This window comes from Clarias gariepinus, chromosome 15 (genome assembly GCF_024256425.1).
Source record: "Clarias gariepinus isolate MV-2021 ecotype Netherlands chromosome 15, CGAR_prim_01v2, whole genome shotgun sequence".
Taxonomy (NCBI): domain Eukaryota; kingdom Metazoa; phylum Chordata; class Actinopteri; order Siluriformes; family Clariidae; genus Clarias; species Clarias gariepinus.
In genome coordinates this window covers 25,174,633-25,198,889 of record NC_071114.1, presented here as the reverse complement: position 1 = coordinate 25,198,889, position 24,257 = coordinate 25,174,633, and the positions used below count along the sequence as shown (strand labels likewise).

Genomic DNA, 24,257 nt, shown 5'->3' with positions numbered 1-24,257 from the left:
ATTTGATTATTATGAAGTCATGAGAAAAGGTAAAAACAGTTACACCAATTTTACCTTTATTCTTTAATCCTAATGTTTATACAAAATGAGCATAAATTGTTAGAAGTCATGATTGATTGGATATAATAAAAAAATTATTTTATTGGCTCTATAACATAAATTATAATCGGTAATGATCCATGCTTTACATTAATACCCCTGACCAGTTAAAACCACTAAGATCACTTAAGATACTAGAGCTCATACTTTACAAGGAAAAAATGCTGTATATGTTTGGAGAACTGCGAAAGAGCGTTCTCCTCCTGGTGAGTAATGGTGACTGTATACTGTATAGGGCAAGAAAGGATTTGATTCCTTTTTAAGATGAATGTGAAACATAAAATGTGGAAAGCTTGATGGAATCGAAATAATTTTCGTTGGCACTTTACAGGTATGTACATTTATGTAACTAATCAGAGATTCTAATTTGGTCCTGATTAGAGTCCAGGTGGGATGACACAGGGGCTGTCACTAACCTGACGAACTTCAACAGCACCGGAAATGTAATGTGCTCATATGATCACATGACCCCCTTCGCTGTGCTCCTGGTAAGCAATGAATTAAAATCAAGCGAGTGAATTAGTTTTACTATATTGTACTTTTGTTAATAATCTACATTTTCCCTCTTTCTTGTTTGTTTGTGTGTGTGTGTGCGCGGGTGTGGTTGGATAGGTTAACATGAACGAGACACAAATAAATCATCAGCAGTGGAAAATACTGTCCTATATCAGTTATATAGGTTGCAGTCTTTCATCACTTTTCTCCGCAGTTACCATCCTGTGCTACATTTTCAAGAAGTGAGTAATATAAATGTGACGATAGAACAGGGGTCTTTAACTTAAATTACTCGAGGGCCAGGAAATAAACACTCCACACTCCACAGCTATGGTCCGGACAACCCAAAAACATGTGTTGATGATTTAATGATTAATCAGGAAAAAAATAATTGCACAAAATATAATATGTCCTTATATGGATAAACATGTCTTTACGTATTAGTATTGTATAAACCGACACAAAACTGATCTCATTTTAATGCTGTTCTGTCTTTTGGTACTAAATAATTAAATTCAACCAGTAACAATGTCTAACAAAAATAAGTGAAAATATACAAGAACCCTAGATCAAGTACAAGATCACTTTATACTGTCCTAGGAAAATAAAAGAACTTAATATTCCCTTACATCGGACAGCTCGATCTTAGAAGTGTCTATGTTTAGCTTCATAATAGCGTTTAATTTTTTTTACATTTTACAACCTCACATAAGTGGTTAAACGTTTGTCCGAGCAAATAGGCCTCATACAGCTCGATGGAGGAAGAATGAATGCATGTTTTTCCACCCAATCATCTCGGAAAACTCATTTTTCTGAGTCAACTTTAACAATTTTTGAACGTGACTTTTTTTTTCACACATCTGTCTGCGCGCCGCTCTCGCTTTCTGTTCTCTTCAGTGCACACATGACTGCACACCTGAACATAACAGTCAGCATGGTAACTGTAGTAGCAATGGTGCCATAGGACCCAAACAGATCTACTGAGCTGACCTTGATGTGCCTGATATAAACTTAATTTTATTAGAAAATAGCATTTGGCTTATTTATTTGTCAAAAGTCAAAAGGCGTCGCGGTCCGGATGGATTCGGTCCGCCAGCCTAATTGGGGGACTACCCAGAATCCCTAGGTAGAGAAGGGCCTCAAGAAGTCTGTGATGAAACGTTGGAGTTTTTAAAATATGGGAAGTAGGCTTTTCATACATTTGCACCGGGCTGAGAAAAAAACTGCTGTGTTTTTCAACACATACTGTATGGCATTATTTACAACTCAAGGCTTTTGTTTTCTACTGATCATCATGGATGTGAAATCCCCCCACCACTAAGTTTCTTAAGCAAGATCTTTAACCAACAACTTCCTGGTTTTCGGTTCCTCTGAATAAAAGCATAATTTTTTAATCAGCATTAAATAGTGAGATACATGTGCGTTATGAACTCTTGTGGTCATTCATCATTAGGTAATTTTTTTTATCTCTTACATTATATTACTTTACATCATTATTCTGAACAGTTAGCATTTGAGTGCCTTGATTAAGGACCCATCATTGGCAGCTTGGAGGTACTGGGGTGACCTGCTGACCCGTTGTCTAAGATCTCAACCACTGAGCTAAACCTCTCTGTAGATTCCAAAAATTTCTTACAGCAGTCTGAAACCGAGTCGCGATTTGCTAAGCGCGATTAAAACATGATCAATCAAAACTGTTGCTTTGGAATTGATTTGTCCATCTAAAGTGTGGTCCTAAAGTACAATACACAACAACATTTTAAAAAAAAACACACAACCACATTCCACAAAACAGCCACATTATCTGAAAAGCGAACTAAACCTCAGATGTTGAGTCTTGTGAAATCTTATTGCGTTTTAGGAAATGAATGTAAGAATGTGAATGTTTTTGTGCTTTTTGTGTTATTCATTCACCATAACAGAGCCACTTGACGCTACCTGTTACGTCAGCAGCATATGCATGTAATACATAAATGTATACTCTGTTTTTACAGGCAATTGCAAGAAAATCATTCCATAGCTATCCATGTGTCTTTGAGCGCTGCCCTTTTCCTCCTCAACACAAGCTTCTTGTTTATGGAGTGGGGAGCTACATGGTCTCAAAACAATGTGTGTGTCTTAATAGCAGTGTTAATACAGTACAGCCTGCTGTCCTGTTTCTCCTGGATGTCCATTGAAGCCCTTCACTTGTACTTGCTTCTAATCAAAGTCTTTAACAGCTACATCAAGCACTACATGGTCAAGCTGTCCCTGTTTGGATGGGGTGAGCAACCGCACCATGTGGTCTACACTGCAAAAAACATTACAATAGAAGTTCAACAAAAAAGGATTATTATATAAAATATGGAAGAAGAAAAAAAACATTACCAAGTTTTCAAATTTTTAAACATCTTTCCATATTGTAACCATCTTTCCAATCTTGTAAAGATTGCAGCTCCAGGTCCCGGGTTCGATTCCCGCCTTGGGTCTGTATGCATGGAGTTTGCATTATGGGTTCTTTGTGGGTTCCACTGGGTACTCCAGTTTCCTCCCACAGTCCAAAGACATGCAGATTAGGCTAACTGGCGTTCCCAAATTGCCCGTAGTGTGTAAGTGTGTGGTGTGTGCCATGCGATGGATTGGCACCCTGACCAGGATGTACACCGCCTTGTGCTAAAAGTGTCCTGGGATAGGCTCCAGACCCCCCCTACCCTGTATAAAGAGATATATACGATGAGTGAGTGCCATGAAATTGCGTCTCATTGTCAAAAATAAACTCCATGCTATTTAACTAGATACACGTTTGGAAGCTGTATGGTTTGTTCATGTCTACATTTTGTTGTCTGCCATTGTCACTACCATACAGTAGTTATTAACCAATGCTCTTGACCTGTATTTGTGTAATTTTATGCCACATGTTTGGCTGATGTTCCTAATAAAGTGGTAAGTGAGTGTACTGTACATAAAATCATGGATTTTTCTCCCCAGGATTGCCTGCTGTCCTTGTTGGAGGAAGTTTGTGTGTGTATGGTATTAAGCCTTTTTATGGAACCACTCAAATTCAGTTATCTGACACAAATGAAACAAAAAAATTGTAAGTAAACATTTTGTTGCGTGAACTTGATAACAAAGCACTTTTCATTTCTTTTAGTGAATGGCCAGTCAGCAGCTCTACAGGGCCATTTCACAGTAATTCCATAATAATAACTGTTTTTTTGCTATTTTATCCTAAATCAAATTTGTACTATATAGGTGCTGGATTACCGACACCCGCTTCCTGTATGGCATGAACATCTCCTACTTTTCCGTAACCTTCCTGTTCAACACATGCATTCTGGTGGTAGTGACGCATCAGATCTTTAAGCTTCGGTGCTTGAACGTCGGAGGCAATAAGCTTCCATCTTGTAGGAACATTTGCACAGTCCTGGGCCTGACCATCCTGCTGGGAATGACATGGGGTTTGGCTTTCTTCACCACGGGATACACAAACTACCCCGTTCTTTACCTCTTCTGTATTTGCAACAGTTTGTCAGGTAGGGATACTTTACGATCAGGAAACGTAATGTGATGTATATACATTAAGTCTATTGAGCTCTCTTTTTGATATTAATAAAAAGTATGACTACAAATCCAGTGTAAATTATCAGGCTTGGAGGTTTAAATCTCACCCCTGATATATGTTCATGGAGTTTGCATGTTTTCCTGGGCTTGGTGGGTTTTCTGCAGTTTCTTCCCACAGGCCAAATACATGTAGTGTGGGCTGATTGGTGTTTCCAAATTGCACATAGTTTATGATTGGGTCTGTAAGTGTGTGTGTTCTGTGAAGGGTTGGCACCCCAGTCCGGGAGTATCATACCTTGTACTGTAAGTTCCCTTTGAATAGGCCCCAGGCCCCCTGCGATGCTATACTGGATAAACGGTATAGACGGATAGATGGAATGTTGATTATGTCCATAATGTCATAATCTTTTCTTGTGCACAACACAAACTACTCAATGTGCATACATTTATGATAATTATATAGAGTATACAACATATTGTTTTATGGATATTTACCCAAGTGTATTTTATTTAGGTCCTGAAGACATGTCCCCATAACTTTTTATAATCACGTGTCAAATTTTCTCTACAGAAAAAAAGCTTTTTCATAGACTCAGTTTCTTACTGTGATGAGTCTAATATACTGTATACACTTACAGTGGAACCTTGGATTGCGAGCATATTTCGTTCTGGAAGCGCCCTTGTATATCAAACATGTCAGCCCCACCCCACAACACTCTGCCAATGTCCTGGTGCCAAACACCACAGTATATCCCCCGAGGGGCCAGAGCTGCAACCTCATGGTTATTTTTAATATTAACGGTTTGACCTGAAATGCTTGTCTCACATATGCTAAAATATCCTCACAATGATTTATTTCCTTTTTCATGGGCTCTTTGTATCAACCAGTTGGTTGAGTTCAGTAAAACGTCTCTAGAGACATCAAGTGAAGATATACTTTTAAAGGTATAGTGTGTTCTTTTGTTACACCGATTAGACAATGAAAATGTAAAATCTAGTGGGGTAGGATTTCAGGATGACGGCACTTCCATCCACAGTGCTGATTTTTTTTTTTCTGCAAGTAACTTACAGCAGCGTTTCTGTACTAGACACTTCCCCTATCCAAGCAGCATTATTATTTGAATATAATAACTTCATCCAACATTAGTGCTAGTCATAGAAAAATGTCTTCACTGACTTGGCATCACCAAGATGGGTGTGGACAGAGCTGCCATGAAATCTGATCAGACTTAGTTAGAACACAAACTACTAGAAAAAATGAGCTCTTCACAACTATGGTGAAATTTCTGGTCACACACAAGCCACTTAAACTGCTAGGTGACACTTTTAGGAAAAGCCATTATAAGGGGAACTGAATTCAATGTGGGTGCATGTGTTTGTGTTTATCTTTGATATCCAGGGTTGTTTCTCTTCCTGTGGTTCTACGGTAAAATGAAGAGGAACTAGCTTCTGGAGGCACAAATCATCTGTGCCTATGCAGACCAGATCTTCAATCAAGACCTTTTAAAGCAGTTTTACACACTAACCAGATATTACATGCCATTTAATGCTGATGTGGTCATCCCTGATATACTGATGGGTAAAAAAAAGACAACCGCTGTGGCACATTATATAACTAATCACATGAATTAAAACCCAATTCATCTGCCTTCTCTGTAGCTCATGAGTTTCATAATTAGTCACGCGGTTCACTTTTTTCCATTGTGTGCCATTGAGTTCCTTAATATAGACAATACAATGGTAAATGATGCACATTGTTTTTATGAAAAGATATCGTGTGTGTGTGTGTGTGTATAATATGGATAATGTTCAATTACATCTTAAATGACTCATTCTCCATCACCTCTACTTTTGACTTCACTGATCTGATATTTTGAGTATATGAACTGCCTTTATATTTAAACTAGCAGAAATCTCTTATGTTTGTACTATATAGTTATATTATATATTATATACTGTATGACTGTGTGAACTAATATTGTTTTTTTTTTATTGCCATGTTGTTTAACATACACACAGTTTTAGTTCCTCCTGAGTTTTTGTCTTTTTGTGTTCCTCAAAATAAAACCTGTTTTTTTTGTTTGTTTGTTTGTTTTTACCATCTAGATGTTTTTTTTTATTTTTTGTTTTTTAAAATGGCTGTACAGATAAAATGTTACTATGTGGTATTTGTGGTTCATTGTGGCAGTTGGTGACCTGAACATAAATGTTTATGCACCATGTGATTTCTATAGTTCCGGTCTGTCAGGAAATGACAATGTGTTAAAAGAGACCTTGGGTTTTTTCCACACTAGCAGCAGTAGGCACAAGAGATCTTATTCAGAAAAAATGTGGCTCTTGTATTTTCTTAGCATCTGTATATTTTCCTCCATATCACTTCCGGTAAAAGGTAGGATAAATAAAATATTAATTGATATGATTTTATTTAGATTTGTAGTTTGTGTTATGTTTTTATGTTATGAATAATTATTATCTAAACATATTTTCCCAGGAAAATATTTTTGTAATAGTTTCTTTTTGTTTTGTTTGGTTTGGTTTTGTTTTGTATATAAAACAAACACCCTTGACCTCATTATGGATGCAATTTGAGATCAAATGGGTGACAATAAACTTATCTGTAAATAGGTACAGTATAGAATTATACTGACTAGGGCTGAAATAGAAAAATGATTTGTCCTTTTGATCTGAAGCTTTATGCTAGAGAATGAGCATGTCGGGGAAAAGATTCTAACAATCCCTGTTATCCTGCATCCCATACAGGATCCATTCCATGTCATCAGGTTCTTCCGTATTGTCAGAAAGAAAATTCCAACATCCCTCGGTGAGTTGGCAAGTTGAACAACCAAGTTTAATTGTTGTCTCTTTGAATGTGTAAACTCTCAAGGAATTACAAGGTTATTTGTTTTAAAGAATTTCATTGAGAAATGTAAAAACTTTTCAGTAACTACTTATATTGAAACTAAAAGAAAAATATATGCATGGAAATGAAGATACTCTGGCCCTGTTTTCAGAGTTTAAAGTGTTACTGTGTATAAGTGTATTTTAATCTACATGTTAAGCCTCTCATAAGCTGTTATATACTAACAGCCAATGCAGGATTTTATATAATGGATACATTGCATTCATTATTATGTTGATTTTTTTTTTTTTTTTATGCGGATGGGATTATTTACCATTTTAAAAACTAGTTCATATGGTCAGCACCAGGTGTAAGGCTATTTCTTGACATTTTAAACAGATCAGTACTGGTTTCTAAGTCACATGAAAAGCTGCATATAGTTTATTACCTTAACCACGTTTACAACAGTAACTCTGTTTCAGATTATGTTTTCTTAATTATGTTCCTATGACAGCATGGCTGATCAATATTTTGCTCTAGTACTGTAATTGAAATTGCATTTTTATCTAAACCAATTCCAATAATTCTGTAACTTTCTGCAATAGAATTCAGCATACTGACACTTATACAAACCGTATTACTGACTATTCTCCAGCACTCAGATGAGGTGTACGCATTGAGCCGATTCTGATTATCCATAGACAAGATGCACAGAAAACTTTTTTACAGAAAAACATTAACATAATTTGAAGTGCACTGCCTAATTGAAAGCTTTTTTTAAACAGGTGTATTGAAAACAAGATGAGAGATTGTACAACTATTCAAACCCGTATCCCAAATCCAGACCTTTATATGAAACCAATTGATTTGGAACAGGTAAATATTTCACAATCTCACACTGATGACAGCATATAAATGACTCACATTACTTTGTATCCTTTACTCAGTATTATATTTGTACTAAGTTATTGGGTTGTTTAACTGAAACCGGGACTTCTGACTTGGCAAAATAAGAGAATACAGTTATAAGAGTTTAGTTTGCATGTTCTCCCCGTGCTTGGTGGGTTTCCTTCGGGTACTCCGGTTTCCTCCCACAGTCAAGAGATATGCAGATTAGGCTATCCAATGTTCCCATATTGCCCATAGTGTGTGAATGAGTGTGAGTGTGAGTGTGTGTATGTGCCCTGTGATGGATTAACACTCCGTCCAGGGTGTACCCTGCCTCCTGGGCTCCAGGTCCCCGTGACCCTAAATACAGGATAAAGCGGTATATAAGATGAGTGAGTGAGTAAGTTATGAGAGTAAAAGCTCCCTTCATTTTTAAACCCCTGCTACACTAATGCACTTCACTAGTGCTTGGATATCATCAAGGTAGAAAGTTTTCTCAGTATGCTGGAGCCATGATCCGACTGCCTGTTTCTCATCTGAAACATTGCCCTCTTATCAACTCCTTTAATGGAGTGTGGTCAGACTGCATGGGGACATGCCAGCCAAGTTCCTGAAATGTACAAGTGTGTGTACAGTTCCCACGGACAGATGCGTCTCCTACGCAAGTTGGCAACAAGTTGTACATCAATTTTCAGTGATCAGGCATTTCACTAGCTGAATGTTCACAAGAACGACCACAGAGAGCATGGATGTTTGCACCATTCAAAAGTTTTACTGTTCCAGATAATATGTATTGGGGGTAGGCATTTCAACTTTGCTGACTTAGATGTCTACGATAGGTCAGTGGATGCAGACTTAGACACATCGCTTTAGTAACCACATCCACATTCTATTAGTTTCATTGTAGCTGATGAATATTGGGATTTTAGATAAATAATAGGGGGAGTAATCTAGGGGTTAATCAGATTTGAAGGGGTTAATACAATGGTGGGTTTGTTGATCTTAAGTTTCATTTAATTGAAGCTAATTATAATCAGAACACAGTAATATGCACAGTCTTGTATTGGTATTGGAACGGCAAGGCCCATTGTTTTCTTATTGCTATAGACTCAAGGCAGTTTCAGTTTGAGATCAAAAGATGACTATGAGACAATAGATCAGAATCTCAGATTTCATTTCCTACTATTTACATCAAGATGTTTTAAGCAGTTTACGACAGGGCACCATTGGTGGCAGACCACCTAATTTTTAGATGAGCAAAAGTATTGGACCTAGACAATACAGCATTTCGGAACGTCCTGAAAGAGAAAGAAAACAGATGGTCTTAAATAAACTAAGGTCAATAGGACATACAGTTTGGTTTCATGCTTGAAATAACTGCATCACTAAATGCATAGTGGCCCACTTACATCACCAAACACTTTTGTTAATGCAGGTTTAAACCACAGCTTCTTTCCGTTTGTTTTGTTGTTGGTTTTTTCTCCTCTTCAGTACGTGAAAGTGCATGCTCATCTGGGTTAATATCTGGTTATTGACTTGAGCAGTATGAAAATTTTCACTGATGAAGTCCTTTCTTGTGCAGGAACTTTTGTGGATCATTTCTGTATTTCTTGGCAACTTCCAATCCGGCCTTTTAATTCTTCCTGCTGATGAGTGGTTTGAATTTTGCAGTCAATGTCTTCTTCAAATGGTGGATTGTGAACCATGCACTGCTTTCCTGTGGACTTTGCTTTTGACAGTTTTTTCTTTTTTTTTCTTTCTGTGGTTTCTTTCTTTTTCGGGACATTCCAAAATGTTGTATTGGCTAGGCCCAGTGGTTATGCAATGGCTCTCAGTTTCAAAATGGTGTACGTTTCTACCGTAGAAGGCTAATCATCATGGTTTTGACCATTTAAGAACAAATGCAGTTTCCAAAAAGGTGCAGTGGTCTAAGATGAAAGCCTAATTTCTCATCTCAGACATTGTTTAACTAGAACCCAAACAGCTTCGGTGTGTAACAAAAACTATAGAATTATCTTTGCCATTCCTATACCAGCATTAATAACAGTGGGTTGATTTTCTCCACTTTAATGACAATCGACACCCTGGCTATGCTTCATGAATCCCAATGAGATCCACATAATTAGAAATATTTAATCCATGCTTCATCAAAGACTTTGAAAGACTAATTTTTTATTAAGTAGTATTGAAAAGTCTGTTTTGCTTTGTAATTTAATTGCAACATTCAACTGTATTATCACTTCTTCTTCTTGTTTCCCAGTATGTCAAGAGAAGGGCAATGCACATGAAGATACCATTGACTCATATAGAAAGTAGAAAGATTACAGGCTGAAATAAGTTGCGAAATCTGACCAATTTCTTTATTTTGAAGTGCTTTAATCAGAAACCCACTGCTTTCACAGGCCAAACTGGAGACAACGTATGGGCATGTAATTCATATTCCTACCGAGGCCATCATAAAAAGCGGTTGGAAGGAGAACACTAGTGTGTCCCTGAAGGTATCTGTACTCAACAACAGCATTTTCGAGGTTAGTGGCAGATTTTTGGTCAATGCTATCTCTTTTTTAAAAGATAATTATAGATTCCAGTCCCAGGTTAAAACTGAACAGATAATCACCAAACTGTTTTGTACCCCTGATATAAATCGTGATATAATGGTGGTGGATTTTAAAAAACCGAAAGAACAGGCATCTATAATTGATAAATGTTGGTATGTCAGTGAGTAAGAAAGAGCATTACAAGTGTGGATGAAATCAGGCTGGTACAGTCCAGCACTGTGTAGCACCAAATGATTCAGTGGTGGTCTGCAGTACTAGTAAAAGGCCATGAGCAGCTGCCTACAAGAAGTAACTATTTTTTAAATCATTCTTATTTGCCTTTGAACTGTCTACTTTGAGTTTTCATTATGCTGCAACATGCTGCACCTGACTGATGACCAATGCAGTGGGGTTTTGGATGGATGTTAGTTGCAAATTCATAATATTCTGTTTTATGACAAAAAACACAGACAGCAGAAATATTTTTAAGGATGCATGAACCCAAGAAGATGTGAACAGTATGAAGTGATGAAGGTTGTGGTAGTAGTCCTTTTACTCCTGATTAAAAGAATTTAGAGACAGGTAGATATCTCAAATAAACCAAAAGGAACACAAATTAAACATAAGTTTAATAATAATAATTAATAGTCGCATGTACTTTACAGCACAGTGAAATGATTTTTTTCAAATATCCCAGTTAGGAAGCTGGGGTCAGCCCAGCTGAACCCTGGAGCACGTAGGGTTAAGAGCCTTGCCCAAGTTGCTCAACAGCTGCAACAGTGCTGGGGCTCAAACCCCTGATTAGTAATCCAGTAAATGACAGCCTTAACCGTTTGAGCCACTGCTGCCATTATGCTTCACATTTACAATGCTAAAATAACATACTACTCTATGGGGAAAACCTGTTGTAGAATTGGTTAGCGCAGCACCAATACAACATAATAGTGAGAGAAAAGTCTCTGGACTGAAATAAATGTATTGACATTGCATAAACTATGCGGCAAAAGGAGGTCCAACAAAATAATAGAATGCGTGGGTGTTTTTTGGCCTGGTGGTGTATATCATAGGAGCTCTTGCTCAAACTTCTTTACTGGAGTTACATTGGTGGTGCTGTAGCTCTTTAGGCTTCTGTCTCTGGGTTTCTGTCTTTTCACATAGACCATGTTGCCCACAGAATACAGCTTGCATAAACAACCATTGTGATACTGCAGTGATATTTTTCAAATCATATAAATTGCTTAAATATAGAATTTTACTAATCGTAATGAGTAATATAAACAGGTTCTTTTAAAGGTCCTCGCATGTAGTCTTAAAGCAAGCCCCAGTGGCTATGACTTGTTTTCAGCCTTAAAACTCCAGATGATGGAGAATACTGTCTAAAACCTATAATGCCTTAAATATGGTGCTCCACTATAAGAGATATATGGTGTATAATATTGATCAGAACCACTCTTTTACAATTTGCTTCCTGAAATATGCCTATGCCATCAGGGAAGGAAAACTCCACGGATACAGGGATACAGTGTGATACCCTGGTGATTTAGTACATTCAGGTTGTCAGCTGACTTCATTTTATTGCCACATAGAGTTGCTGAGCCTAGACCTGACCACCTGAAGCAACCCCAGATAATAGGGGCACCATGCATCGCTTATGTGTTTCCCTTCTTACACTGAGACATCCATTGCTCTGGAATAGGATCAATCTGAACTCAAACCACATGACCCTTTTCAATTGCTCCAAAGTCCAACCTTTATTCTCCCTATCAAAATTAAGCTTTTTTCTGATTAGTCTGATTAAGAAGTCTTTTTACCATGAACACACATCTATTTAGAGTGTATGGAAATCCACTTCCTTTCACTATTAAACATAGTGCCTATATGGTTTTTACTGTTGATGCTGAGATGCCACATATGTCGACCTCAAGCTCGTTGTAAAAAAAAAAAAAAAAACTTAAAAGCAAAAAAAATGAATGATACAAAATTTACTTGGTCCATTTATTCAATATTGTAATAAATAATGCTATTTTATTAAACAGTGTGTTAGGTGCATACAGTGGCGGGTTTACAATGAATTGCTCCCTAGGCGAGACTCATAAGCAAGAAGGCTAACAAACCTAAGAGTTAACGTTATACCACTAATGAACATAATGACATGAATACCTTAATCATACAGCGAGAACATTGTTGCATACCTTTATACGCCCGTTTCTCCCCATCTTCTCCCCTTCTACCTTCTTGTATTTTTTTTAAGTTCATTATGAGGACTAAACTAAGATGAAGGCACAAAGGTGTCTACAAACCAGATTTAGGCAAGGATAGTATCATCTTATTTACGGATGCAAAACTCGTGTGCGTGTAAAACCTATAGAAAGGGGAAAGAGAAAAATGTGGTAGACAAAGAGAGAGAAATGTGGTATGCTCACAAGGCCACCGCATACCGCAACCATGGTAGCATCTGCACAAAACCGGTGGGTGGAGTGGCAGAACGGAGCACGCGGAGGCAGTAGCGTTTTTCCCGCTGTCGATGGGCGGTCTGGCCCCTCCCAGCTCTATGGGGGTGGCCTCAGGCTGGAGTCCTCGCTGACGTCCATCGGCTGGGCGACTTTCCCAGCTGGCTTCGGGATGTATTTTTGCATTGAATTTTAAATGCTTGCATTATAGCATTATATATAAATGCTTTAAAAAAAAAATTCAAATTCTAAATTCAAATTTCAAAGCAGAAAAATTCAAATTTTTTGTGACAAGTTTTTTTTTCAGTTCATGTGAGTTCAGTATGCTGTTTTGCTTTGAGGAATTTTGGCACTGTTATACTTCCATAATGTAGCGTAATAAATAAATTATTCTTGGGGGTTTAAATATGCTAAACAAAACTCTTCTACACCATTTACACCAACCATATCTGATCATAATCCTCTTTACATTGTTGCACAGGCATCTTCTAATCCACAATCTGTAGATGGGAGAGTCTTAGGTGTGTGGCTTGGTGAACAAGATGTCAACAATCTTTCTCAACCTGTTAAAATGCAGTTTGCAAATACAAAAGAGGTAAAAAATCCCACATTGTTCAATGTTTCATTCTCAGAGGAATGCAATTAATATTCTTTATAAATGTGTACAGTAAAATTGATTGATTTTATTTTCTATATTATTTTTAATATAAATTCTGTCACTGACTGCGTGTCACACATGGCTGATGGACTTATTAATCAATCAACTACAAGAAGCGATTATATAATATTTATGTCATCTAAACCAATATGATCTATTTAACTATGCCAAAATTATGTTAGAATAATTTAATAGCCTACATACCTTTCAATTATAAACAAGATGATAACGATGGCTGTGAATAGTACAGAGAAAGAAGACCCAATGTATGTAATGTATTCAAGAAGACGAACATCTTTAGGATTTTGTACAGTTGAAAACTGTCGTACAAACACAACTCGCATCCGATGCATTCTGTAACTGTAGGTATCACAAAATCATTGTTTAGCATATTAAAAACATTGTTTCGCGAGTTTTAATTCCAGGATACTTTTGACAAATTGTTGTTGTCTTTTTTGCAAAAAAAAAAGAAATACTTTGTTGTTTGTTTGTTTCTTCAGAATATAAGTGGGACATGTGTCTTCTGGAAGTATACTTCAGGTCATAAATCATTGTTTTCAAAATTTTTCAAAATGCTATAAATAACTCTGCTAATAATGCTATGCTAATAATAATCACCCTTAAAGGAAAATAACAACAATAAGAGGAAAAAAATAGATTATTTCTATGCTTATTGTTAGTGAAGAAAGATACTATTATAAGGTTTAGTTGGTCACAATGTTATGATTTTGATTTTGATGTGCATATTGTTATTTGTTCCTCAGGTATCTGGAGCAGTGATGGATGTAGCACCACCAGAAACGATACACACTTTGTCTGCAGTTGCAATCACCTCAGTTTTTTTGCAGTTCTCATCGTGAGTTGAAGCCTTAATACCTAATCATATACACCGATCGGCCACAACATTAACACCACTGGCAGATGAATTAAATAACATTGTTTATCAATTATAAACCAGTAAATTGGTGACTGGTTCATGGGCACCCAGAGCTCAGTTATGCCTATGGGGACCAAAGGCCAGCCATCCGGTCCAATCACACAGAAGAGCTACAGTAAAGGTATTAGAACATGTATGGAGTTTAGCAGGCAAAGATTTTAAGGTTATTGATCTGGGCTATGATCTATCCAGATCGCAATCCAATCAAACATTCAGGGAATGCACCAGACAAATGCGCCTGATCCATTGAGGCCCCATCCCACAACATACAGCACATAAAACAGTGCGAGACACCACAGCACACCTCCAGATGTTTTAGAGCCATGTCCAGAGGGAACAGAACTGCCCAGGTGGCACAAGGGAAACCTGCATAATACAAACCATAATGCCGTGTGTTGTATTGTTATGGCTGATCGGTATATACATTGTCTTTTAGCAAGCAATGGTTATATTATTCATCTTTATCATATCCGTTTCTTTGTATGTCTCTTTTTCTTGACGCTGGGCACTGGCAGAGTCCTGATAGTGTACAAAATCCTGAAGATGTTCGTCGTCTTGAATACATTACATACATTGGGTCTTCTTTCTCTGTACTATTTACAGCCATCGTTATCATCTTGTTTTTAATTGAAAGGTATGTAGGCTATTAAATTATTCTCACATAATTTAGGCATAGTTAAATAGATCATTGTGGTTTAGATGACATCAATATATAGTAATAAGTCCATCAGCCATGTGGGACATGCAGTCAGTGACAGAATTTATATTAAAAAAAAATAGAAAAAAACAAAATACATTTTTACTGTACATATTTATAAATAATATTAATTGCATTCCTCTGAGAAAGGCTTCTGCATTGAACACTTGATCTACCCGCAACTTCACTCACATGAACTTTAACTGCACACTCATAAGCGGGTTTCTAAAAATGTACAGCACCATCTGTTGAATTTTGAAATTAACTAAAATTTTGTGCGGAATTATTAAGTCGATTTTAATTAAATTTTCTATTTAAATTTAAAAGTACCCTTTCATCCCATGGGCCGATTGCGATGAAACAAAGCCTGTATGTTACCTCATGCTCGGCACCCCATTAAAATTCGTTCAGTAGTATTTTTTACTTGATAAGTGCACAAACAAACAAACAGTTGGACCATCTTGATGTGTTCTATTATTCATCTTACCTCCCGCAAATGATATTTTTTTTACATATATCTTCAATGTAAAGACACACCAACTTTACAGTTTCATCATATGTATAGATGAAATCTATGTAAGAAGCAAACGTTTGAAACTTTAACTCTACGTCGCTTAGTTTCACTGTTTACAATTCGCTAATATTCTGGAAAACAGCGTTGCCAGACTAGCTATTAGCATTTACTTTGGAGAATCTTCGCTCCCAATCACTGTCACCCAAACTAAACTCACTCTGTAAATATTAACGGTTAGTCTGTGGTTTGGATTATTTTAGTGACTCGGTTCTTTGGATCTCGTTAATCAAATTGAATCTTTTTTTGAGTCATTTAGTTAATTTCATTCTTTTGATCAGAAATAAAATAAAATAATGTTACATTTTCAATAAACAGACCCCCAGACCCCCCAATACATACAAACATTTTGGCTATAGTTCCAGTAATGCAGCTAAGGACATATTATGGTCTAAATCGTTCGATCTTTTGTCACATGACTCTTATAGACGCTATGCAGTGCATTACACAGGAAACAGAATTGAACAGTTCTTCTCATGAGTCTTCCACTCCGTCTAGTCTAGAATGAACGACTGGGACTAGAAGACTCATGAGAAGAACCACTCAATTCTGTTTCCTGTGTAATGCACTACATATTGTAGCATCTATAAAAGTCATGTAACAAAAGAACGAATGATTTGGACTAGAAGACTTAAAGGTTAACTACTCATTTCTGTTTCCTGTATATAACTTTAGGGAGTGTTTGCGATGCTGTGCGCATGCATAGAAAATGAATGAATCACTCTCTGAGACTACTCATTGTTCTGAGTCACGTTAAAGACTCGTGCAAAAAGAACGAATCGTTCATGAATGACCCATCACTAGCAGTCTGTCAACTTTACAGTTTTATCATATGTATATGTACGAAGCAAACATTTCAAACTTTACCTCTATGTCATTTAGTTTTAAAAGTCTAGACACGCATAAACAAACTGTCTACAACTCGTTAATGTGCTGGAAAGTGTCTTTGCCAGACTAGCTGTTAGCATTTACTTTGGAGAATCTCGACTCCCAATCACTGACAAACTAAGCTTACTTTAATACACACGTAGTCTGCCGTTTTGTTGTTTTCAGAGAGAAACAGTTTGTGTTTTTTTGGGGGATGTTTGTGCTGTGTGCCCTTGCGTGCGTCCGTGTTGGTGCGTGCGTGCGTGTGTGTGTGTGCAAGCTGTGGTGAGCCATTTCATTTTGACAGTTGTTGTTTTGAATTTAAAGTTTTGTAGGCCATTGAATTATTCTCCGATTATCCGGGCACAGTTAAATACGTAGATCATACTGGTTTATATGACATCATTGTTAATTATCACTTCTTTTCGTTGATTAATTTTATATAACAGCATGCCTATGACATGTAGTAGGAACGATTTGTATTAATGTTCTTAATCTTCAGTGTTTGTACTTTGTAAACAATAGTGGCGCAGTATGCGTGATGATCCGTTTGCATTTTAAACGTTAATGAGAGAGTGCAAAGACAAGATGTCGGAAACCTGGTCAACCAGCTCACCACGGGATTTTATGCTGATACTACTCTCTCCACAGAAAGAGGAAGTCAGAGCACTCTGTTGTGATTCATGTGCAACTATCAGGCTCACTGTTCCTGCTGCACCTCTTCTTTCTGGCCAGCGCACTGGGGTCAGGAACAGAAATTAATTCAGCATGTCAGTGCCTCGGCCTTATCTTACACTGGGCCTTGCTAGCCACCTTCACCTGGACCGCTATCGAAGGTTTTCACCTGTACCTGCTCCTCGTGCGGGTCTTCAACATCTACATCAGGAGATATTTGCTCAAACTTTGCGTAGTGGGCTGGGGTAAGTTGGGGTCCTACAGTACATCAAGATAGACATCACTGCATTATTGCAAATAAAGGTTGAAACTAATAGACTATATGTTTTTCAAAGCCTTAATTAAAAAAAGTGTCATGAAGAACCTAAAAGTGTATGAGTCATGATGTTCCTTTTTTTTTTTTTGATTTTGTGATAGGAGTTCCTGTAATCACGGTGATGATCTGTGGCCTGACTGGTGCATATGGCAAATACCCCTTAACAGAGAGAAACAACAATGAAACAAATCTGTAAGATCAACAATATATTTTTTAGCTAACACCAATGCATTAAGGCTTCTGTAACTGAGATTTACTGCACTTAAATAAATTATTTTGGCCTTGTATAGGTTGTACATTAAAACTGCACTTAACAACTGTTTTGTTCCAACTAATCTATCGATTATTTTTCGATTAGTAGTTTAGTCAAACTAATATTTTTCATGGTTACTAGCGAAATCTTTCTGGTTGGTGGATTAATCCCTAACTTGGCAGTAAATAATAAACATGATGTTAAAGTCTAATCCTTTAATATATTATTCATGCATTCTTCTAAAATGTAAATTTTTTTTAAGTAAATAAAATAAAAATAAATTGTCGAGAAACTCCAGCTTCCTCAGGCAGTCCAACGATATGCAGGTTAGGCTAATTTGCGTTCCCAAAGTGTGTAAGTGTATGTATGTGTGTGTGCTCTGTGCCCTGTCCAGGGTGTACCCCGCCTCATGCCCCAAGTCTCCTGGGATAGTTTCCTGGCCCTGCATACAGGATAAAGCGTTATTATTAGTGATTATTTACTTTAGTTTAACTTACATAATTTACTTGAGTGGAAATTCCACCCTAATCAATTGTTTTTTTTCATTCAGTACAGAAAAAAACTGTAATAATATTTTAACAGTAATAAACCACGTCCTTCAGGTTTAACATGTAACAGTCATGAAAACTAGACTAAAATGAATTCCACAATGATGAACTTGATCAACACCTCAATCGATTGATCGATACAGTGGGGCAAAAAAAGTATTTAGTCAGCCACCAATTGTGCAAGTTCTCCCATTTAAAAAGATGAGAGAGGCCTGTAATTTTCATCATAGGTATACCTCCACTATGAAGGACAAAATTTTAGAAAAAAAAAAAAAAAATTCTGAAAATTACATTGTATGATTTTTTTATGAATTTATTGATGGTAGGAGGTTTTCACTTAAAAACTCACGACAAATGGCCCCATTCATTCTTTCCTTTACACGGATCAGTCGTCCTGGTTCCTTTGCAGAAAAACGGCCCTAAAGCATGATGTTTCCACCCCCATGCTTCACAGTAGGTATGGTGTTCTTTGGATGCAACTCAGCATTCTTTCTCCTCCAAACACGTCAAGTTGAGTTTTTACCAAAAAGTTCTATTTTGATTTTATTTGACCATATGACATTCTCCCAATCCCCTTCTGGATCATCCAAATGCTCTCTAGCAAACTTCAGATGGGCCTGGACATCTACTGGCTTAAGCAGGGGGACACGTCTGGCACTACAATACATTTGAGTCCCTGGCGGCGCAGTGTGTTACTGATGGCCTTTGTTACTTTGGTCCCAGCTCTCTGCAGGTCATTCACTAGGTCCCCCCATGTGGTTCTGTGTTTTTTTGCTCACAGTTCTTGTGATCTTTTTGACCCCACGGGGTGAGATCTTGCGTGAAGCCCCAGATCGAGGGAGATTTTCAGTGGTCTTGTATGTCTTCCATTTTTCTAATTATCGCTCCCACAGTTGATTTCTTCACACCAAGCTGCTTACCTATAGCAGATTCAGTCTTCCCAGCGGGTGCAGGTCTACAATTTTGTTTATGGTGTCCTTTAAAAACTCTTTGGTCTTGGCCATAGTGGAGTTTGGAGTGTGACTGTTTGAGGTTGTGAACAGGTGTCTTTTATACTGATAACAGATGCCATTACTACAGGTAACAAGTGGAGGACAAAGAGGCCTCTTAAAGACGTTGTTACAGGTCTGTGAGAGCCAGAAATCTTGCTTGTTTCTTGGTGACCAAGTACTTATTTTAGTGAGAAATTTACCAATTAATTCATTAAACATTTTTTATTTTTTATTATTATTATTTTGTCCCTCATAGTGGCGGTATATCTATGATGAAAATTACAGGCCTCTCTCATCTTTTTAAGTAGGAGAACTTGCACAATTGGTGGCTGAATAAATACTTTTTTGCCCCACTGTATTTATGTGTGGTTATGAGGCTGAAAAGAAAGTTCCAATATGTACACCCAGACTTTCATATTAATCATGCAGAGTTACATTTACCACCACAAAGTGCTGCTGATAATCCCAGCAATTTACTAACAATCATACTTGCTTTTTTTATATTTAATGCATGCATGCAACTATGATATAAGATAGTTATTTTATTCACTTATAAAGCTATACAATAACAATAATAATCCATCTTTAGCAGCCCCACTTCTTTTCTCTCTTGAAATTTATTAAATGAAATTTCTGTTCGTCAGGTTACTAAGAAGCTGCACAGCCATTCTTCATTCTGAAGAATTTTCTCTTCCAGAATATCGCATGGTCTAAAACGGCTGTCTGACTGTTATGTGACTGTTAATTGCTGGAGATTTTAGACTCTGTCCACTAATGCTGATTTTTGCACAAATACATTTATGTAGCTTGACTCTATAAACCGCTGCTGTAAGACATACACAGTGATATACAGTATGGATCTAAAGGCCAACATTATTTTATAAGGTGTCCGACCAATCAAATTTGTGTCTCAGTGGTGCAGTGGTCTGACCTACTATGATAGGGTTTTTTTTTATCATAGTAAGTTTTACTTAAAGTAAAAGTGTTATCAAACAATCTGTTATTTCTGCAGTTGCAGTCAGAGATTGGTATGCATACATCATGATTGGGCCAATGATTTCTTTGAACTGATTTTTTCTGTGGAATAATGATTGTGTAACATACTGTACATCTGTAATACCAGATAACCCCAAGAATTCGAAGCACCAAGGAAATCCAAAATCAACATCTTCAAGCTCAATTAAAGTTTAAAGCTGACCATACAGACAATTAAAGAACCAGTATTGACCAGATGTATAACTGGAGAAGTAACCTCAAGAACCCTGTACCAACTGTTAAACATAGTGGTGGTAGTAGCAACATATTTTGGGTCTGTTTGGCTAGAATTGGAAATAGTGCTTTGTGGTTGGAATAATGATGAAGGAGGACTATATTAAAAGTCTACAGCATAACCTTAAAACATGAACAACATTAAATGTTTCAACAGGACAATGACCCCAAGCACACATAACAGCTGGTTGTAGAATGGATAAAGCATGCTAATTTTAATCTTTTGGAACCTCAACCCTATTGAAGATTTTTGGACCTCAGGTCCTTTTGGAAATCAGGTTCATCCCTCTATCTAGGAACCTCTGTAGTCCAACTAGGAACCATGGAGGCCGATGGTGACCCTTGTATTTATTCCCATTTGTACAACCGTGGTAAGCCCTCTGGTCAATATTCACATGCACATTCACACACTACAGGCAATTTGGGAACGCCAGTTAGCATAATCTGCATGTTTTTGGACTGTGGGATGAAACTGGAGAACCTGGAAGAAAGAACAAGAGCATGGGGAGAATATGCAAACTCCATGCACACAGACCAGATGGGGGAATCGAAACCAAGACCTGGAGGTGCAAGCTGACAGTGCTAGCCATTGTGCCACCAAAAGTCAGGTCATAAGTGTTGGGAAACCAACTAATTTATATAAACTCTACAAATTCTACTGGGAAGAAAAGTCAGATGTCTAACCAGAATTCTGCCGGAATCTTATTGATGGCTACCAAAAGCATTTGGTTAAGGTGGAACTGGCTAAGAGACATTCAACCAAATATTACATGTGCTGTATGTATAATTTTGATTTCAGAAAGCCCCAAATGAATTAAAAATTATGCACGAAATTCTTGTGTTTTCCTACTATTAAAGGTGTATGATTTTATATTTATTGTGCCAAAGAAAAAGACCAGTTTTTAAATAATCATTGAAAGCTCAATCTTGCCTTGGCATTCATGTTCATGATGAGTGTTTGCATTCTTCTGACTTTAACTTGATCTTCACTCCACCTTTGCATTTTTTGTGTATTTTGCAGCTGCTGGATAAATAATAAGACTGTGAGTTATATAACAGTAAATGGTTATTTGGGACTGGTGCTACTCTTCAACATAGTGATCATGGGTGTGATAGTGGTGAAGGTGTGGCAGTTAAAATTGCGAGGTGTGCAGACTGGGAACAGATTAAGAAGGCTGTGGAAGGACTGCGCTATTATCCTGGGGCTCGGTGTGGTTTTGGGTCTGTCATGGGGACTGGCCTTTTTTACCTATGGACCCCTGAGTCTTTCAGGGATTTACACCTTTACCATCCTAAATTCATTTCAAGGTAAGTGTACAAAGGTGATCATTTTTCTGATTTTTTTTTTCTTTTTCTGTTACTTATTGCTCCGTGATGTGTTTCCATCTTCTAGGTGTTTTTGTGTTCTTTTGGTTCTTATCACTCACCTGCAAGTCAACTCACGAGGAAGGGTCCGTAACAAAGAATTTATCCCTGAGTAATTTCAGCTCATGATACTGGCACAAAGCACTGAACCACAATGGGTTGGATTGCGAGTCAAGAGATGAGGATTTGTCCTGAGATGTACCTGAAATCATCTAACTTGAACACTCTCTTCTATATGATACTTCTTTTTAATTCTTTAACTTAATTATAATCTTTATGTCTTATAGAAAGTCAATGTAAATAGAAAATTTTAACTTTTTTAAAGAGCAAATGTTGAATATGTTTGTCTGTTTTCTTGCGATAAGCCAATGACTTTTTGATTTAGGGTTTTGTAACATGTTGTTCGCATGTCCTTTTAAACATAATGTAAAATATTGAAAAAATTTAAATCATATTAATATTCTGTATATTACATAGATCACTATATATAACTATATACCAGCAAGTGAGCACCATCCATGCCTGTGAGGAGAAAAGGCAAGCCTGTCTATCCAAACCCACCAGAACACTCGGGGGGCTATCGCGTGCTGCGCACAGGGCCCGGCAGGCACAGAGCCCAACAACATCAAGCTGGTGGCCAAACTCCCAGGATCCCAATCCGATCAATGATGGGATGCAACAGCCCTAAAAAATCTAATCCAAGTGGCCCCACCCTGCCACTATGGTTTAGGAGCATCATGTATCACGCATGAGCTTCTTGTTTTAATTCTGAGCGTCACGTGATCACAGCTGAGCCAACGTTTTTTCTCTCTCTTGCGCTGCGGAATTCTGGGTAATCGTCTCCCCTGCCGGGTCTTGGTGCGCTTATGCTCTTACTGGTATGCGTGTGTGTACAGCGCGGGTGATGAATAAAGCAAAAGCAAGTCTCATTCGAGAGGTTCAAATTTCATTTTCTCTCTCTGCTCAAGGCTTAGCCTCCTCTTTGCATGTGTGCGTGTGTCATTGGACACCATGCCACACACACACAGACCCCTCCCACTTTCGCCTTCACAGACACACACACGATTCTTTTCAAAGGTAAAGTGCAGGTTAATTTGTTTTATTTTTACTTTACAGCAGGGATTCCGTTAGTGTGTCACTTAATCGGGTGATATTAGAGAGATTTCTTTTTTATTTTTCTGATAAAACAGTGTTTCCGTTGTGTGTGAAAAGAGTGAAGGAAGGATAACTGTGTAAGACAAGAAGAGGGAGAGGGGAGCTTACTTTAGATTCACACACACATATATACAGTATAAATCGTCAGCGCGCACAAACGGAAACACTTATCTGTCTGGATTTTTTTTCTCCTTTTATTTCAGGGTAAAGTGCAGGTTAATTTGTTTTATTTTTACTTTATATTTTGTGTTAATTATTTTTTATGTATTTATTTTTTGGGGCTGTGAAATGAATAATTTGAGTTTAAACTATTTCTTATGGGAAAATTTAACTTGATTTACGAGTGTTTTGAATTAGCAGATCAACCGTGAAAGTCATTGGAGTAACATTAGACAAGAAATTTGTAAAAGCATTATATTAAATGTCCTGTTTTTTTAAAGACTCTTACTTTCATGTGATTTTACTCCAATTCATTTTATTTTATTTTTACGCTTTAAACAATAAAAGCCCAGAGTTTATGGGATTTAATTGGGCTGTTTGTAATTAATACAACATGCAAAAGATAATTCTTAAATGACATAAATCACCACATCTCACATCTCTACTGAACAAGCCCCACTTCATTATTTTCTCTTTCCCTTCCTTCCTTTCCAGTAGACCCAGCCAGTATTGTTGACTGTCTCTCTCCTCTCCTTCTCCAGGGTCATCTTGACTCTTTACTCTATTGTCATCTTTGATCATTTCTTGCTTTTTTTTGCATTCTCATCTCTGTCTATATGATACTTTGAAAACTCACTTACTGTCCAAACCTCTTATCCTGTATACAAGGACGCCGGGGGGGCTGGAGCCAGGAGACTTAGGACATGAGGTGTACACCCTGAACAGGGGGTCAGTACATCGCAGGGGACACACACTTACAAGCTCATTCTCACACTACAGGCAATTTGAAAATGCCAATATGCCTAATCTGCATGTGTTTGGACAGTGGGAGGAAACATGTGCATCTGGAGGAGATCCATCAAGCACAGACCCGAGTCAGGAATCGAACCTGGACCATAACGATGCTAGGCGACGGTGCTAACCACTAAGCCAAAACTAATCTTATT

The 24,257-nt window shown here is 37.4% G+C and overlaps 2 protein-coding genes across 3 annotated transcripts; both read left to right on the top strand.

The window, feature by feature from the left end:
- The first annotated feature begins 1,939 nt into the window (after positions 1-1,939).
- Positions 1,940-5,863, top strand: LOC128542535 (adhesion G protein-coupled receptor G3-like). The gene is made up of 5 exons (XM_053512423.1): positions 1,940-2,047; positions 2,589-2,857; positions 3,562-3,667; positions 3,826-4,106; positions 5,534-5,863. Exons 2-5 carry the CDS (start codon positions 2,671-2,673, stop codon positions 5,578-5,580), a joined length of 621 nt encoding a protein of 206 aa, XP_053368398.1. The 5' UTR covers positions 1,940-2,047; positions 2,589-2,670; the 3' UTR covers positions 5,581-5,863.
- Positions 5,864-6,408: 545 nt separating this feature from the next.
- adgrg3 (adhesion G protein-coupled receptor G3) lies at positions 6,409-23,672 on the top strand. 2 transcript variants are annotated; one of them, XM_053513780.1, is made up of 12 exons: positions 6,409-6,523; positions 6,895-6,955; positions 7,759-7,849; positions 10,264-10,389; positions 13,330-13,443; positions 14,007-14,046; positions 14,271-14,362; positions 14,959-15,077; positions 17,230-17,498; positions 17,671-17,761; positions 21,653-21,939; positions 22,025-23,672. In XM_053513780.1, the coding sequence occupies exons 1-12, from the start codon at positions 6,463-6,465 to the stop codon at positions 22,123-22,125; spliced, it is 1,452 nt and encodes a 483-aa protein (XP_053369755.1). In that variant the 5' UTR covers positions 6,409-6,462; the 3' UTR covers positions 22,126-23,672. The 2 variants fall into 2 exon arrangements, with proteins under 2 accessions (XP_053369755.1, XP_053369757.1); XM_053513782.1 differs by having other exon boundaries at positions 6,445-6,523; positions 6,825-6,955.
- The last annotated feature ends 585 nt before the right edge of the window (positions 23,673-24,257 follow it).

Coding starts and splice junctions, on each gene's coding strand:
- LOC128542535 (XM_053512423.1), top strand. CDS start 2,671: ATGGAGTGGGGAGCTACATGGTCTCAAAACAATGTGTGTGTCTTAATA. Junction 2,858..3,561: donor GCTGTCCCTGTTTGGATGGG/GTGAGCAACCGC, acceptor TTTTCTCCCCAG/GATTGCCTGCTGTCCTTGTT. Junction 4,107..5,533: donor TATTTGCAACAGTTTGTCAG/GTAGGGATACTT, acceptor TTTGATATCCAG/GGTTGTTTCTCTTCCTGTGG.
- adgrg3 (XM_053513780.1), top strand. CDS start 6,463: ATGTGGCTCTTGTATTTTCTTAGCATCTGTATATTTTCCTCCATATCA. Junction 6,524..6,894: donor CATATCACTTCCGGTAAAAG/GTAGGATAAATA, acceptor CATCCCATACAG/GATCCATTCCATGTCATCAG. Junction 13,444..14,006: donor AGTTTGCAAATACAAAAGAG/GTAAAAAATCCC, acceptor TTGTTTCTTCAG/AATATAAGTGGGACATGTGT.